Source organism: Anolis carolinensis, chromosome 1 (genome assembly GCF_035594765.1).
Source record: "Anolis carolinensis isolate JA03-04 chromosome 1, rAnoCar3.1.pri, whole genome shotgun sequence".
Classification (NCBI taxonomy): domain Eukaryota; kingdom Metazoa; phylum Chordata; class Lepidosauria; order Squamata; family Dactyloidae; genus Anolis; species Anolis carolinensis.
Genome location: NC_085841.1, coordinates 208,930,699 through 208,946,477, shown reverse-complemented (window position 1 = coordinate 208,946,477; position 15,779 = coordinate 208,930,699). Strand labels below are relative to the sequence as shown.

At 39.4% G+C, this 15,779-nt stretch overlaps 1 protein-coding gene across 2 annotated transcripts in view; it reads right to left on the bottom strand.

The window, feature by feature from the left end:
- Positions 1-1,573: 1,573 nt before the first annotated feature.
- sp3 (Sp3 transcription factor) overlaps positions 1,574-15,779 on the bottom strand; it is a 38,871-nt gene continuing 24,665 nt past the window's right edge. For both annotated transcript variants that reach the window (XM_008118116.3, XM_008118115.3), the window contains 3 exons: positions 4,579-4,771; positions 3,841-4,037; positions 1,574-3,282 (listed from right to left, as the gene is read on the bottom strand). In XM_008118116.3, the coding sequence (XP_008116323.2) occupies positions 2,969-3,282; positions 3,841-4,037; positions 4,579-4,771 (704 nt within the window). In that variant the 3' untranslated portion in view covers positions 1,574-2,968. The remainder of the gene's footprint in view (positions 3,283-3,840; positions 4,038-4,578; positions 4,772-15,779) is intronic.

Sequence of the window (15,779 nt, the reverse complement as noted above, 5' to 3'; positions counted from 1 at the left end):
AGATACATATACTATGATTGGAAATAGTACCAAACTATTGGTATTGGGTTCCTCAAGCTTAAAAATTTTGATCCATGCAATTCCCTCACTTCATCATGACTATGAAGAAATCAAATTTCACACCAGCATACTTGAAGTTGGAGTGACTGAAACAATGTAAAGAAAGAGGAGTGGGTTAAAACTTAAATACACACAGCTAAATGTGATGATGGGTTTTTTTTGCCTACAGGACTGGACATTGAACTCATCCCTAATAGAGTTTATTCTCCATTCCCCTCCCCTTGTTCTCTCTTCTCTATTAAGTGTTTCTCTTCAAATGCGTTTCAAGAGTAGACATGCTTTCTGGCGGAAAAAGAGACCATATGTACATTTGTATGCTCGCTGATTTAAAAAATGGATAATATAATCTATAGCTAGAAATGGGAGCATTTGGGTAGGGACTCCAAAACCTAGGTGGTAAGTAGGGGGTCTCATCTTCTCACAAATCATTTGACATTCTTGTCCTGGAAAACAGGACCTCCTCACCTGCATACAAGAGACGAAGAGTAGGTTTGCACATGAAATAATGGGGAGCAAAAGGTTGCTGAATCCGCTTCAGATGAGGTGACTGACTCCTTTGTTGAAAGGCCTATGATCAAAACCAACGGTTTCTTCAATAATGTAGTTCGGACAAGGTAACAAGTAAAATAAAGGCAGTGACACCTTGGGGAAGTTTGGGACTGAAGAAAAAAGCTAAGCTTTAAAAAGAGTTATGTCATCCATTTTCCTTTGTATGGTCCAACATATATTTCTGTACATTTATTGTTATATTTGTTCTGCTTTAAAAACAACTGGCCTGGATGCCATTGGTAGTCTCAACCAGGGGTGACCTACTGAATCAATGGAGTTCATGGAACTGTTCTCTGACCAAATGGTCTTTACAGTTACACAGCCAAAAAGGGTGGAAAATTCAGCATGGAATAAAGCTGAAAGTTAAATACAAAGCAGCAAAAACTGGCTATATAAAATTTCAACTTTAAGCCAATAAAGATGCTCATTAGCATGCTGAAGAGCATCTTTTCTAGATCAATTATTTTACAAAGCAAGATCTGACATTGTGTATTTGGGTTAGAGGGCATGAAATCCCCTCAGTGTCTGTGTGGAGCCATTTGTGTAAAATTGTTTCTCCAAAGCAACCTCTACTGAGCCACGAGATTTCTACCAAGTCTGGTGCTCTTAAGGACCAGTTGTATGAAAGCTTCTGAGCCTGTTACAGAGGTGTAGATATTCTGGAAAACAGATGTGTAAGTGCGAAAAATGGGTGTCCAATACAATCTAAGGCCCAGAATATAAACTCATTATGCTCTGTAAGAAAATGAGAATTACATTCTAATATATGCATTGCAATGCTGCCTATGTCTTGAGTAAATTTGGAAAGAGAAAAGACAGTCTGGTCAATACTGACATTTCAAAAGACTTGTTTTGCTGGAAAATTCTAGAGAAGCCTAACATCTGCTGCTGCCATAATTTGTACCAAGTCACTCGTCACTCTTATGGTAAAAGGAAAAGGCCAAGGAAAACCAGAAATCCCAAGTCAAAAGGAAAAAAATAGTGTTTTATTAACTACCACACTGTTATAATACACTTTAAACGTACAATAAGGTAGCCTTTAAATTTGAGGTGGTTTGAATAAATGAACAGATTTCCAAATGTTTGAAAAGTGTGAACTGCTGTAATTATTGTATGTTTTTCTCTCTCTTGTTAAATTGGCAGAGCAATTACAGACTGGTTATGTAAAGTAAAGTGTGTACATTTTTCTATATTTGAAAATATAAACAGTAATTAAAATAAAAAAGAATTCGGATTAATAAAAAACATAAATGTTTATCAGTTAAATGTACTGGATACATACAATTCAAGGGAAGCGTAAAGGAAAAATGTGGACATTTAAATGCAGCTCAGCTAACCAAAAGCTTGGCAGACAAAAGCGCTGTAAAACCCTTATTTCACTATGACTAATATTGAGTATTGTCTTTATAAAGCAGGTTCTCTACTTGCATGTGTGTGTGTGTTTATATTTCATTGGTAATTTACACGATGGCTTTTAAGGCCATGGCAGAGTAATGTGGTTTTTTGGAGTTAATATTAGATAAAAAGCCACTGCTGAAATTGACACCCCTTAGTTTTTGGTCCTCCAATGTTCAAGAAAAGGGCATCTCTTTATTTTTGTTTCACCACCCAAAATCTACAACTTCTTTTTTAAGCCTTTGAATAATTTTAAACATTGGTTATATTGCCCAAATTAGTTACTGAAAGAATATTAACAAGACATTATTTTGGCAAAATTAAACTTTAAACATGGCTTTTCAATAGGATTTAAAAGGTGACTATCCCTAGAGTTCCATGTTAAAATGTAGTTTTCAAAATCTTACAAGAGTAATGCTTAAAATATTGTACATTGTTAACCTAATTAAAATAATTAGCTTCAAAATGACAACTTGATGAGCTAAGTAAAGCCTATACAATGAAACATTTGCTTGGAAACTTGATTTGTCAGTTATGCATAATAAAAATTCCAGTCATCAAGAAAATTACAAAATTTCTTTTATCATAACATGATTTCTTTTCACCAATCAACTTTTATCTTACAATAGATAAATACCAACATGTTCTCATTTTTACACTAAACCACAAAGGATTGATGCATTTGATTAGACTACCATTTCCATCGTTAAATTTTTTTATACAAGTTGGTAAAATTTAATCTCTTCTAGATTCCAAAAGTACCTACAAAATTCATGCAATTTTACCATTTTAATATACTATGGAGTATCATACAAAGTAAGGCATTTCAGTGTCATGTATAACCAAGTTACTGTCAATCCAAAAATTTTTGCACATCAATAAAAAGATATCTAAGAACTTAGGAACAATATTCTTCTCACTACTGTATAAAAATAACCACAATTAATAGGTATCTTGTGTATATTTATTCCATTGTCTCATTTCCAGAAACAGTAACAAGCTGTAAAGGTATTTCTGCGTTGGTAAGAATATCTTGATTGCTGGTGCCAGTATTTACAGTTCCTATCCCTGAAACAGAACCTTGTTGAATATTAGCAAGGATAAGTGTGGTTCCACCTGCAGTGATCAAAGTATCCTCTGGGGTTGCTTCTACAGAGGCCAGCACTGTACTGCTGGCATGAATAGCCTTTTTATTTTGATGCGTCTTAATGTGTTTGGCAAGATGGTCGCTTCTCATGAAGCGCTTGGAACATTCTGGGCAGACAAATTTCTTTTCACCTGTGAAAAAAAGGACACTCATAAAAGGTCACAAAATTTAATACACCAGAATCAAACTCATCTTTATATAGAACTTATGGAGCAAACAACCAAATAAAAGTATATTGTAAACCCTTATGCTGGCTGAACTGCTGACCTGAAGGTTGGCGTTTGAAATCTGCGAGATGGGGTGAGCTCCTGTCTGTCAGCTCTAGCTTGTGGGGACATGAGAGAAGCCTCCTAGCAGGATGGTAACACATCTGGGCATCCCCTGGTTAACGTCTCTGTAGACGGCCAATTCTCTCACACCAGCAGTGACTTGCAGTATGTTCTCAAGTCGCTTCTGACACAATTAAAAAAACCCCCAACCACTCACCTCCCTAAGGATTAACTTTTTGGAAACATTTAAAACTTAGCAACAAGAATAAATAACTATATTTTAAAACTAGTTTACCGTTCTCTCTCTCTCTCTCTCTCTCTCTCTCACACACACACACACACACACACACACACACACAGAAGCATGCTCTTAACCTCTTTTTTTTTTTTTTAAAGGACATGGAATCTAATCTTAATAACCTGTATGTGTTCTTCTGTGTCTCTGTAGTTCATCACTGCGGGTAAACCTTTTGCCACAGAACATCCAATTACAAATAAATGGACGCTCCCCAGAGTGCCAGCGAAGGTGAGCCCTCAGATGCGACGTCTTTCCATAAACTTTTCCACAACCCGGTATGTGACAGATATGTTGCTTCTTCTTCCCCAGGTTGGTGCCCCTGTTAAAATGTACATGAAAACAAAAGTTACCTGATGCTTGAAACCTTAAATAGAGGATGTTCTCAGGGTCGGCTACTGTATGTACCATAGTTGTTGGCCCTGGGCACATAATGCTGCAGTTACAACCATGACAGAGCTCAGCAAACAATAAAGGCCACAGGCAGATGTTAACTATTGTCAAGATGGAGTTGATACATCTCACTAAAACAGATCAGCATGCAGCTGAATCTTTAATTCTTATTTTTCGCCAACAGTCTCTTTTGCTGAACTGGAAAGGGCTAACATCCAAATAACTCAGTAGACATTTATACCCATCAATGGCACTAATAGGTTCAGGAGTGACAGGAGCTGTCACAGCTGAAGGGAAGAGGCACAACACAGGCCACATCCCTCTGTCAGTCACTTGCTCATTTGCACCGTAAGGACCAAAAGCAGAGATTCCTCACAGTTAGCTACAGGCGCAGAAAGTAATGAGCTCTCTTACTTTTGCCTCATTTATTTCAAGGACGATTACTACATAGGAAGTCGAGAAGTGAATACCTTCCACCGCCTTCTTTACAATTAGGACAAGTGCAAGCGACTCTTCGTAATCTTTTCCCTTCTTGATGTGGCTGGTCCCCTTCCTCGTCTACCACCTGCACCCGCAAATGTGTCAGATCATTGGTATTCAGGGTAGAATCACCCCCAAGCTGCCACTCTTCTGGATCGGGCTCTTCTTCTTTAATCCTAATATCTAAGGACAAGTAACAAAGATCAGTAGCTAGCCCATTAAACTGAGGGAAGCAGTCCAAAATGATCTTACACCTTTTAGCATGTCTTGTACACCACAGTGCGGCAGTTGAAAAACTAGGTTCATAGGTGTTACTGTCAATCTGTGTTGTGGTTATATTCCTACTGGCGGTTCTGTAATTAGACGATATGTCTAGCCACAGGTTTCAAACCCACCAATGCAAATTTTTAAAGCACTATCAAAACTGTTACAAAGTGCTAGAAAAGGGTTTTTTAAATGCATGCTGTGTAACAGAATGGAAATCAACTTTAACTTAATTCAAGTGCTTACCTCAACAAATGCAAACATTTTAATCAACTACTGAATAGTAAGTCAATACTTGTATAAACCCCATTGAGTCCACAGGTGTACTTATGTCTTATGCTGCCAAAAGGCAGTTTTCCTAGAAAGATTTATGCAGAGGGAGTTTGTCTTCCCTTTAGAGTGTGACTTGCCCAAGGCCACCCACTGACTTTTCATGGGTGAATAGAGATCAGAACCTGTTCTTCAGAGCATTCAAACTATTACACCATACTGGATCTCATGACAGATTTACAACTAAGTATTTTTAACCTTCAAGTACAAATAATAGTAACATTTAAAATCTTAACACTGAAATATGAAAATTTCTTTTGCTAGAACCAGTAGTTTTTTTAATCCTGTAAATTACTATTTTGAATAGGCATGGGAAGTGAACAAAACTGTCTATCTGAACTGTTGACACAATCTAACAATGCAACTTTTGAATAAAGTATGCAAACAAAATAAAAATTAGATAGTTTATAATTAGAAAGTTTGAAATAACATTTTAGAATATAGGACAAAGTTGATATTTTTTGCACTATATCTCTTCAAGGGACAGGTCTTCTAGTGCAGGGCTGTGAAACTTATGGCCTTTTAGATGCCTCTACACAGCAACTCCCATCAGTTTTAGCCAACTTAAACTCCCAAGGGCTGACCGGGACTACAATTCTGCAACCTTTAGAAAGCCAAAAGCTGGTCGGTGCTGGTCTAACAATCGCCTTCTTATGCCTGACTTGTCTGTTCTCTGCTAGCTGGAGCCCTACAAAAGCCCATCCCAACACAAAGGAAGATTAAACACTACTTTCATGATTCTAGTATCTGGAACAGAAAGAAGACCAACATGAATGCTGTGAGCTGCAAAGCCAGGCACAGGAAAGAGACACTACTGCTCCTACATAGGAATGGACAAATTCTTGGATACCAATAGCAAGTTTTCAATGAAAATGTTTGGATTTTTCCACACAAGATCCAAGGGAGTTTTAAAAAAAAGTATTATGGTACAAAAGTCACTTCCTTTGCTCACATTTATAGAACTACGGTAGCATTTGCAATTGTCACAATGAGCCTATTTTTGTGTAGTATCCATATTTACCTTTAGCCCCATATCTATTCTGAAATTCAATAATATTTGCTTAATACATCTCTGTGTGTATCTGCACTACACAGTCATAGCCACTGCCATGCTATGGAATCCTGGGATCTGGAATTTGCAGAGAAACTTAAAATACTCTGCAAAGGGCAAATAGATGCCTGTAAGAAAGAAGTCTAAGCATCTCTCCAAACTACATCTCTCAGAATTCTACAGGGTGAAGTCATGACAGTTAAAGTGGTACCAAACTGATATAACTGTGTGGTGGAGATGCACTACCCGAATTCCTAAAATGTATTTCAGATTGTAAAAGTTCCAAGTGTTAATTGTGTCTTCTTAAAATAGTTTAAAGTTTGAGTTATTTAAGGCACCCACTAACAAATGGCATGGCAGTATTAATACAACTTTAGGGATTCAAATGCAAGAAATATTAAAAGAATAACAAACAGTAGAAAAAATACAATGTACAGTAGAGTCTCACTTATCCAACATTCATTTATCCAACATTCTGGATTATCCAACGCAATCTGCCTCCCGCCCCAATCCACAGCTATTTCTCTAGGCAGCAAGGACAGAACTTTTTACTAATTTAATTTCCAACAAAGTTGTTACTGTAAGTTCATTTTATGCAATTCTATTTTTATTTGTAGTCATATTGTTAGTAGCCAATGTTTTTGTAGTCAATGTTTTCAATACACTGCGATATTTTGGTGCTAAATTTGTAAATACAGTAATTACTACATAACATTATCATGTATTGAACTGCTTTTGGTGTTGATTTGTTGTAAAACATGATGTTTTGGTGCTTAATTTATTATTTATTTATCTCATTCCTATCCCATAAAAATCATAACGTAATTTGCGGTTTAATAGGCTTTTCCTTTATCCCTTCTTATTACCCAACATTTTTGCTTATCCAACATTCTGCTGGCCTGTTTATGTTGGATAAGTGAGACTCTACTGTATTGAAATGTTATTATGGTCTGCTCAAAATTTGAACAAATCTATTATTTGCATGGTCACAATGTCAATTGTCTTTTCTACAATTATAAAGATTTTTCACCCTACCCCTGGCACTAATTCACTTCACTTCACTTTATTCACTTCACTTTATTTCTTAATTAGTCGCTCTCCAGCAGAGTGCTCCAAGCGACTTACAATTTAAAATATCATTCCACAATATAAAAACATTCAACATAAAAACATTCAACCTAAAAACATCCAACAGTGACTATTTGGCAAATTAGATCTGATTTACTTAAATGCACAACCAAACAGCCAAGTCTTGAGCGCTTTTCCAAAAGGTCGCAACTCCGATATTGCTCTAACATATGGAGGCAATGAGTTCCACAGAATTGGAGCATGGGTCGAGCATGGGTCGAACGCCTTGTAGCTTCCAGGTGTGCCTCCCTGGAGATTTTCCTGGGAGAGTCGAGGTAACCACTAATGGAAGAAAGGAATGAGGCGGTCCCTAAGATATAATGGTCCTTGGCCATTTCGAGCTCTAAATGTCAGGACCAGTATCTTGTAAGAGATCTGATGTTCTATTGGTAGCCAATGCAGTTGTTTCAGAATCGGTGTAATATGGGATCTGGATTAATATGGAATAATTCAGACTGCTTTTTCATTTAATTTTTTGTGTTTGACCAGTGACCTAAAATTGTGTTTTCCCAAAGATGTGTCTTCAAATTAAATACGATTTTATATTACAAACTTAGTAGAGATACAAATACCATCCAATTATAGGGTCACCAAACAACATAAAACAGCAGTGTCCTCCCTTCTGAACCATATTTTCACCTTCCAGGGATGGTGATAAGGATTCCTGAATACAAACCCAGAACAAAAACCCTATATACATGTGTAATCTTGTTTGACTGCAGCTACTTTGCGCCATTAAGTCTTGCTCATGTCAAATATCTACTTTGATTGATGTTCATAATCCAGAGTAATTGATTAAAATCAGATATACAAGTGATTCTTTTACATAAAAATCCTACCCATGTTTCCTCAAGCTTCCCTTCATAGGGCACACAACCCATGTAAATTAGGTTAATACTACCGCCTTAGAGGTGGCCAGAGACTCCCTCTGTACCCATTTGCTGTTAAGTATGAGTTTAATAGAAATCCAGATAATCAGGATTTTACAATGGCCATGTGGTGCTTCCATGTGGACCCAGAATAGCTTTCCCTTCTAGCCACAACATCTCACAACAGAACAGCATACTGCCCATGTCCCTTGAAGCACATGAAAATCTTGGGTATCCCAGTCTATACACTATTCAGAATGGTTGTTCTGTGTGACTCCTGCGCAAGAAACACTTGCATGATACAAAGTGCAAGCGACTTTGCTATCCCCACCCTGGTCTGATACATTTGTGTTTAAGGGGAAATTGAGAAATTATTTTTACAAATAAACACTGTTATCAACATCATTACTACAGCTGCAGCAGTAAGTTTTGGGAAATCTCAAATCTATGCAATTAATTATGGGATATAAGGGTTAAAAACCATATGGTTGTTTCAGAGTGGTCTGTAAGTACTCATCCCAGAAGTGTGAAAAATCCAAGAAACCTTTTTACTCTTATAATGGATCTTGAGTATTTTGGAAGCCTCAATATTTTTTTTGTTAATTGCTACAGATAAATCTCATTTTATTTTTTCTAGGCATAAAAGTTATTTTGGTAAATGAATGTGGGCTTTTCGCAAAGATTTCTTGCATTTTGCCTCCCCCCCCCCCCCCAGCTGTCAAGAATCATTAACAGACTGCTTTTGGAAAGTGCAGAACTAGTGTGTGCACACCACTGGAACCCAGAAAGTCCTAAGCAATGTGATACACACTCCAAGACTTATACACCTTATCTTTAGGCTGCAGGTGTTTGTACTGTAAGGTTTTGCTGAACTTTCAGGAGTAGTTTCTCAGATACCGCAAGAGTTGCAAGGGGGGAAGTGTTTCCTGTACAGCTCTTTCTCTGAAGTTACAAACATGCCATCTGTACTTACCATGATGAACTGGGTTATTTGTGTATTCTAGCCTGAAGTCAAGGAAAACCCAGACATATTTGCATATTCTTCTTGATAGTCTGCACAGACTTTGATTCAAATATGTGCTTTACAGTTTTCTTTTCTGTAAAGCCTAACATCTATTTTTCTAGCTCTATGATTTATTATCCCACTAGATTTTAAGTAGTCTACAACTAGAACAATTGCATTACCTATTTTGTTATTCCCAATGGTACAAGTTATATCTGCCAAAAGATGCCATCCCTCTGCTATCCTTACATGTACTAACATTTGAGCCTAGGAAAACAACAAATCCTTCACACCCTGATTTGCATCTTTCTATTGCTATCCACCACATGCATTTAAAAAAGGGCTCTCTATTTGAATCTACTTTTCTTAGAAATCTGGAGTGCAAAATTACTTTTAATGTCATCTGCTACACTCCAGATAGGCAATCTGCTTCCTGTCTTCTTGTTCTCCAGATGCCAGTGGACTTTAACTCCCCAAATCTCAATCTTAGCGCTGCTGCCTAATAGGAATCAAAATCAAACAGCAGCTAAAAGATCATTTACAAATCTGAAACACCTGTTTACCTAATATGCAAGATAGAGGCTATATCCACTATTAATGGATATCAAAGTTTTCCTGTCTTGCTTGACTAATTTCCTGGTCGCTACTACTACGCAGCAAATCTGGAGGGGCATAAGAGATCTAGAGGGGAGAAGCCAAAAATTATAGAATCACCAAAGTGATTTCATGAGCAGGAGCCGCAGTGGCGCAAGGGGTTAAACCCTTGTGCCAACTAAACTGATGGCCTGAAGGTTGGGTTGCTGACCTGAAGGTTTCTGGATCAAATCTGTGAGACGGGGTGAGCTCCTGTCTGTCAACTCTACCTTGCAGGTATATGACAGAAGCCTCCCAGCTAACACATCCAGGCGTCCCCTGGGCAACATCTCTGTAGACGGCCAATTATCTCACGCCAAAAGTGACTTGCAGTCTGTTCTCAAGTTGCTTCCGATACGATAAAAAAAAATCTCACAGGCAATGTAGGATCCCCAGTTAAAGCATCCCTAACAGATAGCTATTCAACTTCTTTTTGAAAATATTTGAGGAGACTCCATCACCTCTCTAGGCAGCTGGTTCCATTGCTGAACTGCTCTCACAGTTAAGACGTTCCTTCAAACATTCAATTAAAATCTAATCGCCTTTAACTTCCATCAATTTGACTTGGTTGTAACCTTTAAGGCAGCACAGAATAGGTCCCTTCTTTCTGTGAGTCCTTTGAGGTTTTTAAAGAGCACAGTGATGTCACTACACTGATCAAATCCAGTTTTTTCAATTTCTCATGTTTTGTATGTCTTTCGGGCTGTGTGGCCATGTTCCAGAAGTATTCTCTCCTGACGTTTCGCCCACATCGATGGCAGACATCCTCAGAGGCTGTGAGGCATGGATAAACTAGGCAAGGAAAGGAAAAAATATATATATCTGTGGGTGTCCAGGGTGTGGCAGGAGTCCTTTGTCACTGGGAAGCCAGCATTAATGTTTCAGTTAATCACCCTAATTAGCATTGGAAAGGTTTTGTCTCTTGCCTGGGGGGCATCCTTGTTCAGTCATTAGCCGTCCTTAGGGCTCCTCTGCCCTCAGAGTGTTGGTTCCCATCTACTGTTTTGATTTTAGAGTTTTTTAATACTGGTAGCCAGATTTTGTTCATTTTCATGATTTCCTCCTTTCTGTTGAAGTTGTCCACATGCTTGTGGATTTCAATGGCTTCTCTGTGTAGTCTGACATGATAGTTGTTGGAGTGGTCCAGCATTTCTGTTTCTCAAATAATATACTGTATCCAGGTTGGTTCATCAAGTGCTCTGCTATGGCTGATTTCTCTGGTTGAATTAGTCTGCAGTGCCCTTCATGTTCTTTGACTCTTGTTTGGGCGCTGCGTTTGGTGGTCCCTATGTATACTTGTCCACAGCTGCATGGTATCCGGTAGACTCCTGCAGAGGAGAAAGGATCCCTCTTCTCTTTCGCTCACCGTAGCATTTGTTGGATTTTCTTTGTGGGTCTGTAGATAGTTTGTAGGTTGTGCTTCTTCATCAGTTTGCCTATGCGGTCAGTGGCTCCCTTGATGTATGGTAAGAACACCTTTCCTCTGGGTCTTGACGCTCATGGCTTGTTCTTGGCCTTGCAGCTCTTCTGATGTCTGTGGTGGAGTATCCATTGGCCTGTAGAGCCCAGTTTAGGTGGTTTAGTTCACCTTGGAGGAGGTGAGGTTCGCAGATTCTTTGTGCAGTCTGTCAGGGCTTTGATTGTGCTTCTTTTTTGACTTGGGTGATGGTTGGAGTTTTTATGAAGGTATCTATCTGTGTGTGTAGGTTTTCTGAAAACTGTGTGACCCAATTGGGTTTGCGGATAACCAGAACATCTAGAAATGGCAGTTTTCCTTCCTTTTCTTTTTCCATGGTGAATTGGATGTTTGGGTGGATGTTGTGAAGGTGGTCCAGGAACTTGCTGAGTTCTTTCTCTTCATGGCTCCAAATTGTGAAGGTGTCATCTACGTATCTGAACCAAACAGTTGGCTTTTTGGTGCTGTTTCTAGGGCTTGTTTTTCAAAGTGTTCCATATAGAAATTTGCTACTACTGGGCTGAGAGGGCTCCCCATGGCCACTCCATCTTTCTGTTCATAGAATCCATTGTCCCATTGAAAGTAGCTAGTGGTGAGGCAATGGTGACTGAACAAAGGATGCCCCCCAGGCAAGAGACAAAACCTTTCCAATGCTAATTAGGGTGATTAACTGAAACATTAATCATCATCATCATCATCATCATCATCATTTAATTACTTATAAATCGCCCTCCATCCACGATGGATTTACAAGATAAAATTGTAAAGGATAAAAATACATACATACAAATACTGATAAAATTAACATAGATTAAAAGCTCTAGTAAAGAGCCAGGTCTTGAGTGCTAGGGTAAAAGGCCCTAACTCACGCATGGCTCTCATATAGGGCGGCAAGGCATTCCATAAGGCAGGGGCAGAAATAGAAAAAGCTCTGCATCTGGTCCTTTCCAAGTGCACTTCTCTAGGACCCGGTACATAAAGTAAGTCTCGTTGGGATGGTCGTTGTGACCTCCGATGATGGGAGAAGGAGAGACGGTCCCTAAGGTACGATGGGCCCTGGCCGTAAAGAGTTTTAAAGGTCAGAACTAGCATTTTATATAGACCACGGTAATCAGTTGGAAGCAAATGCAGATGCTGCAGCACTGGTGTTATGTGGCATTTCATGGGTGTTCTTGTGAGTAGCCTGGCTGCCGCATTCTGAACAATACAGAGCTTTCGGGTCGTGGACATCGGAAGGCCAACATACAGGGCATTGCAATAGTCCAGCCTAGACGTGACCGTGGCATGGATGACTGTTGCCAGCGCCTCATCAGATAGATAGGGTGCCAGTTGCCTCGCTTGTCGTAGGTGGAAAAAGGCCTGTTTGCTGGCAGCAGCGACTTGAGCTTCCATTGTCAGCTGCGAATCTAAAATGACACCCAGGCTCTTAACGGTAGGCGAAGGAGATAGAGCAGCACCATCGAAGGTGGGTAGCAAATGGGTCAGACCAGTCGAGTGGCCATGCCAGAGAATCTCAGTCTTCACCGGGTTCACCTTCAGTCTACTAGCACGTAGCCAGTTCGACAGAGCCTCCAGACATAAGGTGAAATTGTCTGGTATTGACATTGCTCCAGGCTCCAAGCGCAGAAGGAGTTGGGTGTCGTCCGCATATTGATAGCAGTCTAGGCCGAAACTCCGAACCAAACTAGCAAGGGGTCTAACGTAGATGTTGAAGAGAAGAGGGGAGAGAATTGCACCTTGGGGTACCCCACATAGGAGGGGAGATCTGTCAGAGACTTGATCCATATACTCCACGCATTGGCTCCGGTTTCGCAGAAATGAGTTGAACCAATTGAGGGCCTGACCGCGAACTCCGGACATGGCGAGACGGTGAATCATTAGATCGTAGTCAACGGTGTCACACGCTGCTGTAAGGTCGAGAAGTACCAGTAGCGCTGATCCGCCGCTATCAGACTGGCGAAGAAGTTCATCTGTAATGGCAACCAGGACTGTCTCCGTCCCATGGCCAGGGCGGAAGCCTGACTGGAAAGGGTCCAGGCCGGCTGTATCATCCAGAAATTGTTGCAATTGTCCCAGTACAGCCCGCTCTATCATCTTACCCATGAATGGGAGGTTGGAGACAGGACGATAGTTGACAAGGGTCATGGGATCCAAGCTAGGCTTCTTTAGCAAGGGACGAACCCTTGCCTCTTTTAGGTTGTCCGGGAAGATCCCCTGTTCAAGAGAGCTATTGATTATATTACTCAACAGATCGAGTAGACTTCCAGGCAGCTCTTCACCAGCCAGGAGGGACACGGATCAAGGGAACAGGTGGTTGGTTTTGCAACAGCTAGGATTCTAGCGACATCTTCCTTGTCAAGCGGAGTAAATCGGTCAAAGATAGGCCCACTAAGCGGCCACAAAGTCTCAAGCTCACTTAAAGTCAAGCTCACTTAATGCTGGCTTCCCAGTGACAAATAACTCTTGCCACACCCTGGACTCTCCATAGATATATATATTTTCCTTTCCGTGCCTAGTTTATCCATGCCTCACAGCCTCTGAGGATGCCTGCCATAGATGTGGGCGAAACGTCAGGAGAGAATACTTCTGGAACATGGCCACAGCCCGAAAGACATACAATCCTGTGATCTCGGCCATGAAAGCCTTCAACAATACATTCTAATGTTTTGTTTTCCACTTCTCACCACCCTCACTGTCCTACTTTGAACCTGCTCCAAATTGTCCACATCCTACCTAAAAGGGACACTTAAAACTGAATGCTTTTATTAATGCAGGCTAAAATTGTACTTTCCTGCTTTGCTGCACCATCAGTATGTTGGTTCATATATTGAATTATGAATAACAATAATCCCAAGATCCTTTTCACATGTAGTACTGCTGAGCCAGATATCCCCTATCCTATATCTGTTTTTGTGGCCTAAATGTAGAATTTTGTATGTCTCCATTGAATTTCATTTTAATTTTCTGCCCAATTTTCTAGTTTATCTAGATCTTTCTGAATTTTGTCCCTTGTCATTCCTTCCAATTTGTGTCATCTGCAAACTTCACAAGAATTCCCTCCATCCCATCATCGAAGTAATTGATAAAAATGTTGAAGAATAATGGACTAGCATAGAACCCTGGGGCATTCCACTCGAGACCTTCCTGTAGTTTCATGCACAGCCATTGATAATGACTGTTTCAGCATTTTTCCAACTTCAAATGTCTCCAGGATGTCTCAAAAATGATTTTGTTGCGTGCCAAGCAATATGCTGGTGTGTAGCCATAGCCTGCTCTAGCTTCCTGCCATTTCACAAATCCCCAGGCTGGCTCATTTTATATATTTACACTGTATATAATAGGACATGAGCACCCACAGTCTGGTATCCATGGGGAATCCTGGAACTAAACCCCAGCAGATACCAAGGGCGTAATCATACTTCATTTTGCTCTGCCCCGCAATAGCTAATTCTACCATTACTTTAGATTTACTTTAGTGACCAATCCTTCCCTATTAGTTAGAATGAAGTCCAGGATTGCATATTCCCTTGTACCTTCCTCTTCCTTTTGAAATAAGAAATTTCAGCAATTTGTTGGACAGCCTATGCTTAGCAGAATTAGTCTCACAGTAGCTATCAGGGTATTTGAAGTATACCATAACTGGCTATTCTTGCATCTTTGAATTTTGCATCAGAAAAGCATCATCCACCACTGCTTCTTCGTTTGGTGACCCACAGTAAACTTGTACCACATTGTTGCATTTATTTATCTATTTATTTTTACTCAAATGTTTCAACTTGTCCACTCTTATCTCTCATGAATTTCTGTACAAGTGAATTTGCCTTTGACATATAATACTACCTTCTCTCCTTTTCTGTCAATTCTTTTCTTTTAAATAAAACTTTCAATTTTAATATTCCAATGATGGGGGTCATCCCTCCAGGAGATCCCACAATTAGATAATCCTGAATCACAAACTAAAAAAACTAGAACTCATCTCTTTAACCAGGATAGGTTTGCAGAATTACCCATCACTTCCCTTGGGTTGAATGGCCATTTACTTTTTCTTATCTGTGTCAATCAGTATTTAGAAGGTGTGGAAAAAATCTTAAAATTTAATTTAAAATTTAATAAAATCAAGATAAATACTATGAGGCTGAACTAATAATTTATCAAAAAAAATCCAAAAACATTAATTACCAAATTAATGTGGGTTTTTTTTATAAGGATTAATCTGATCAGCCATTTTTCTCAACCCAGTGTCTGTTTTGATGTTTTAGATCAGTCCCAGTCTTTAGTTTCAAAGAATGAAAGAAACAACCGTAACCAATAAAAAGAAATATGGAAAACTTTCATAATTCATAGCATATTGCCATACTGCTTGACACCGATGGTATTATAGTTTAAAATATACAGAGGTACCAATGAGGTCTTATATTAAAACGAAAGAATAGTCTTTTGTTCCAACTTTTACATAC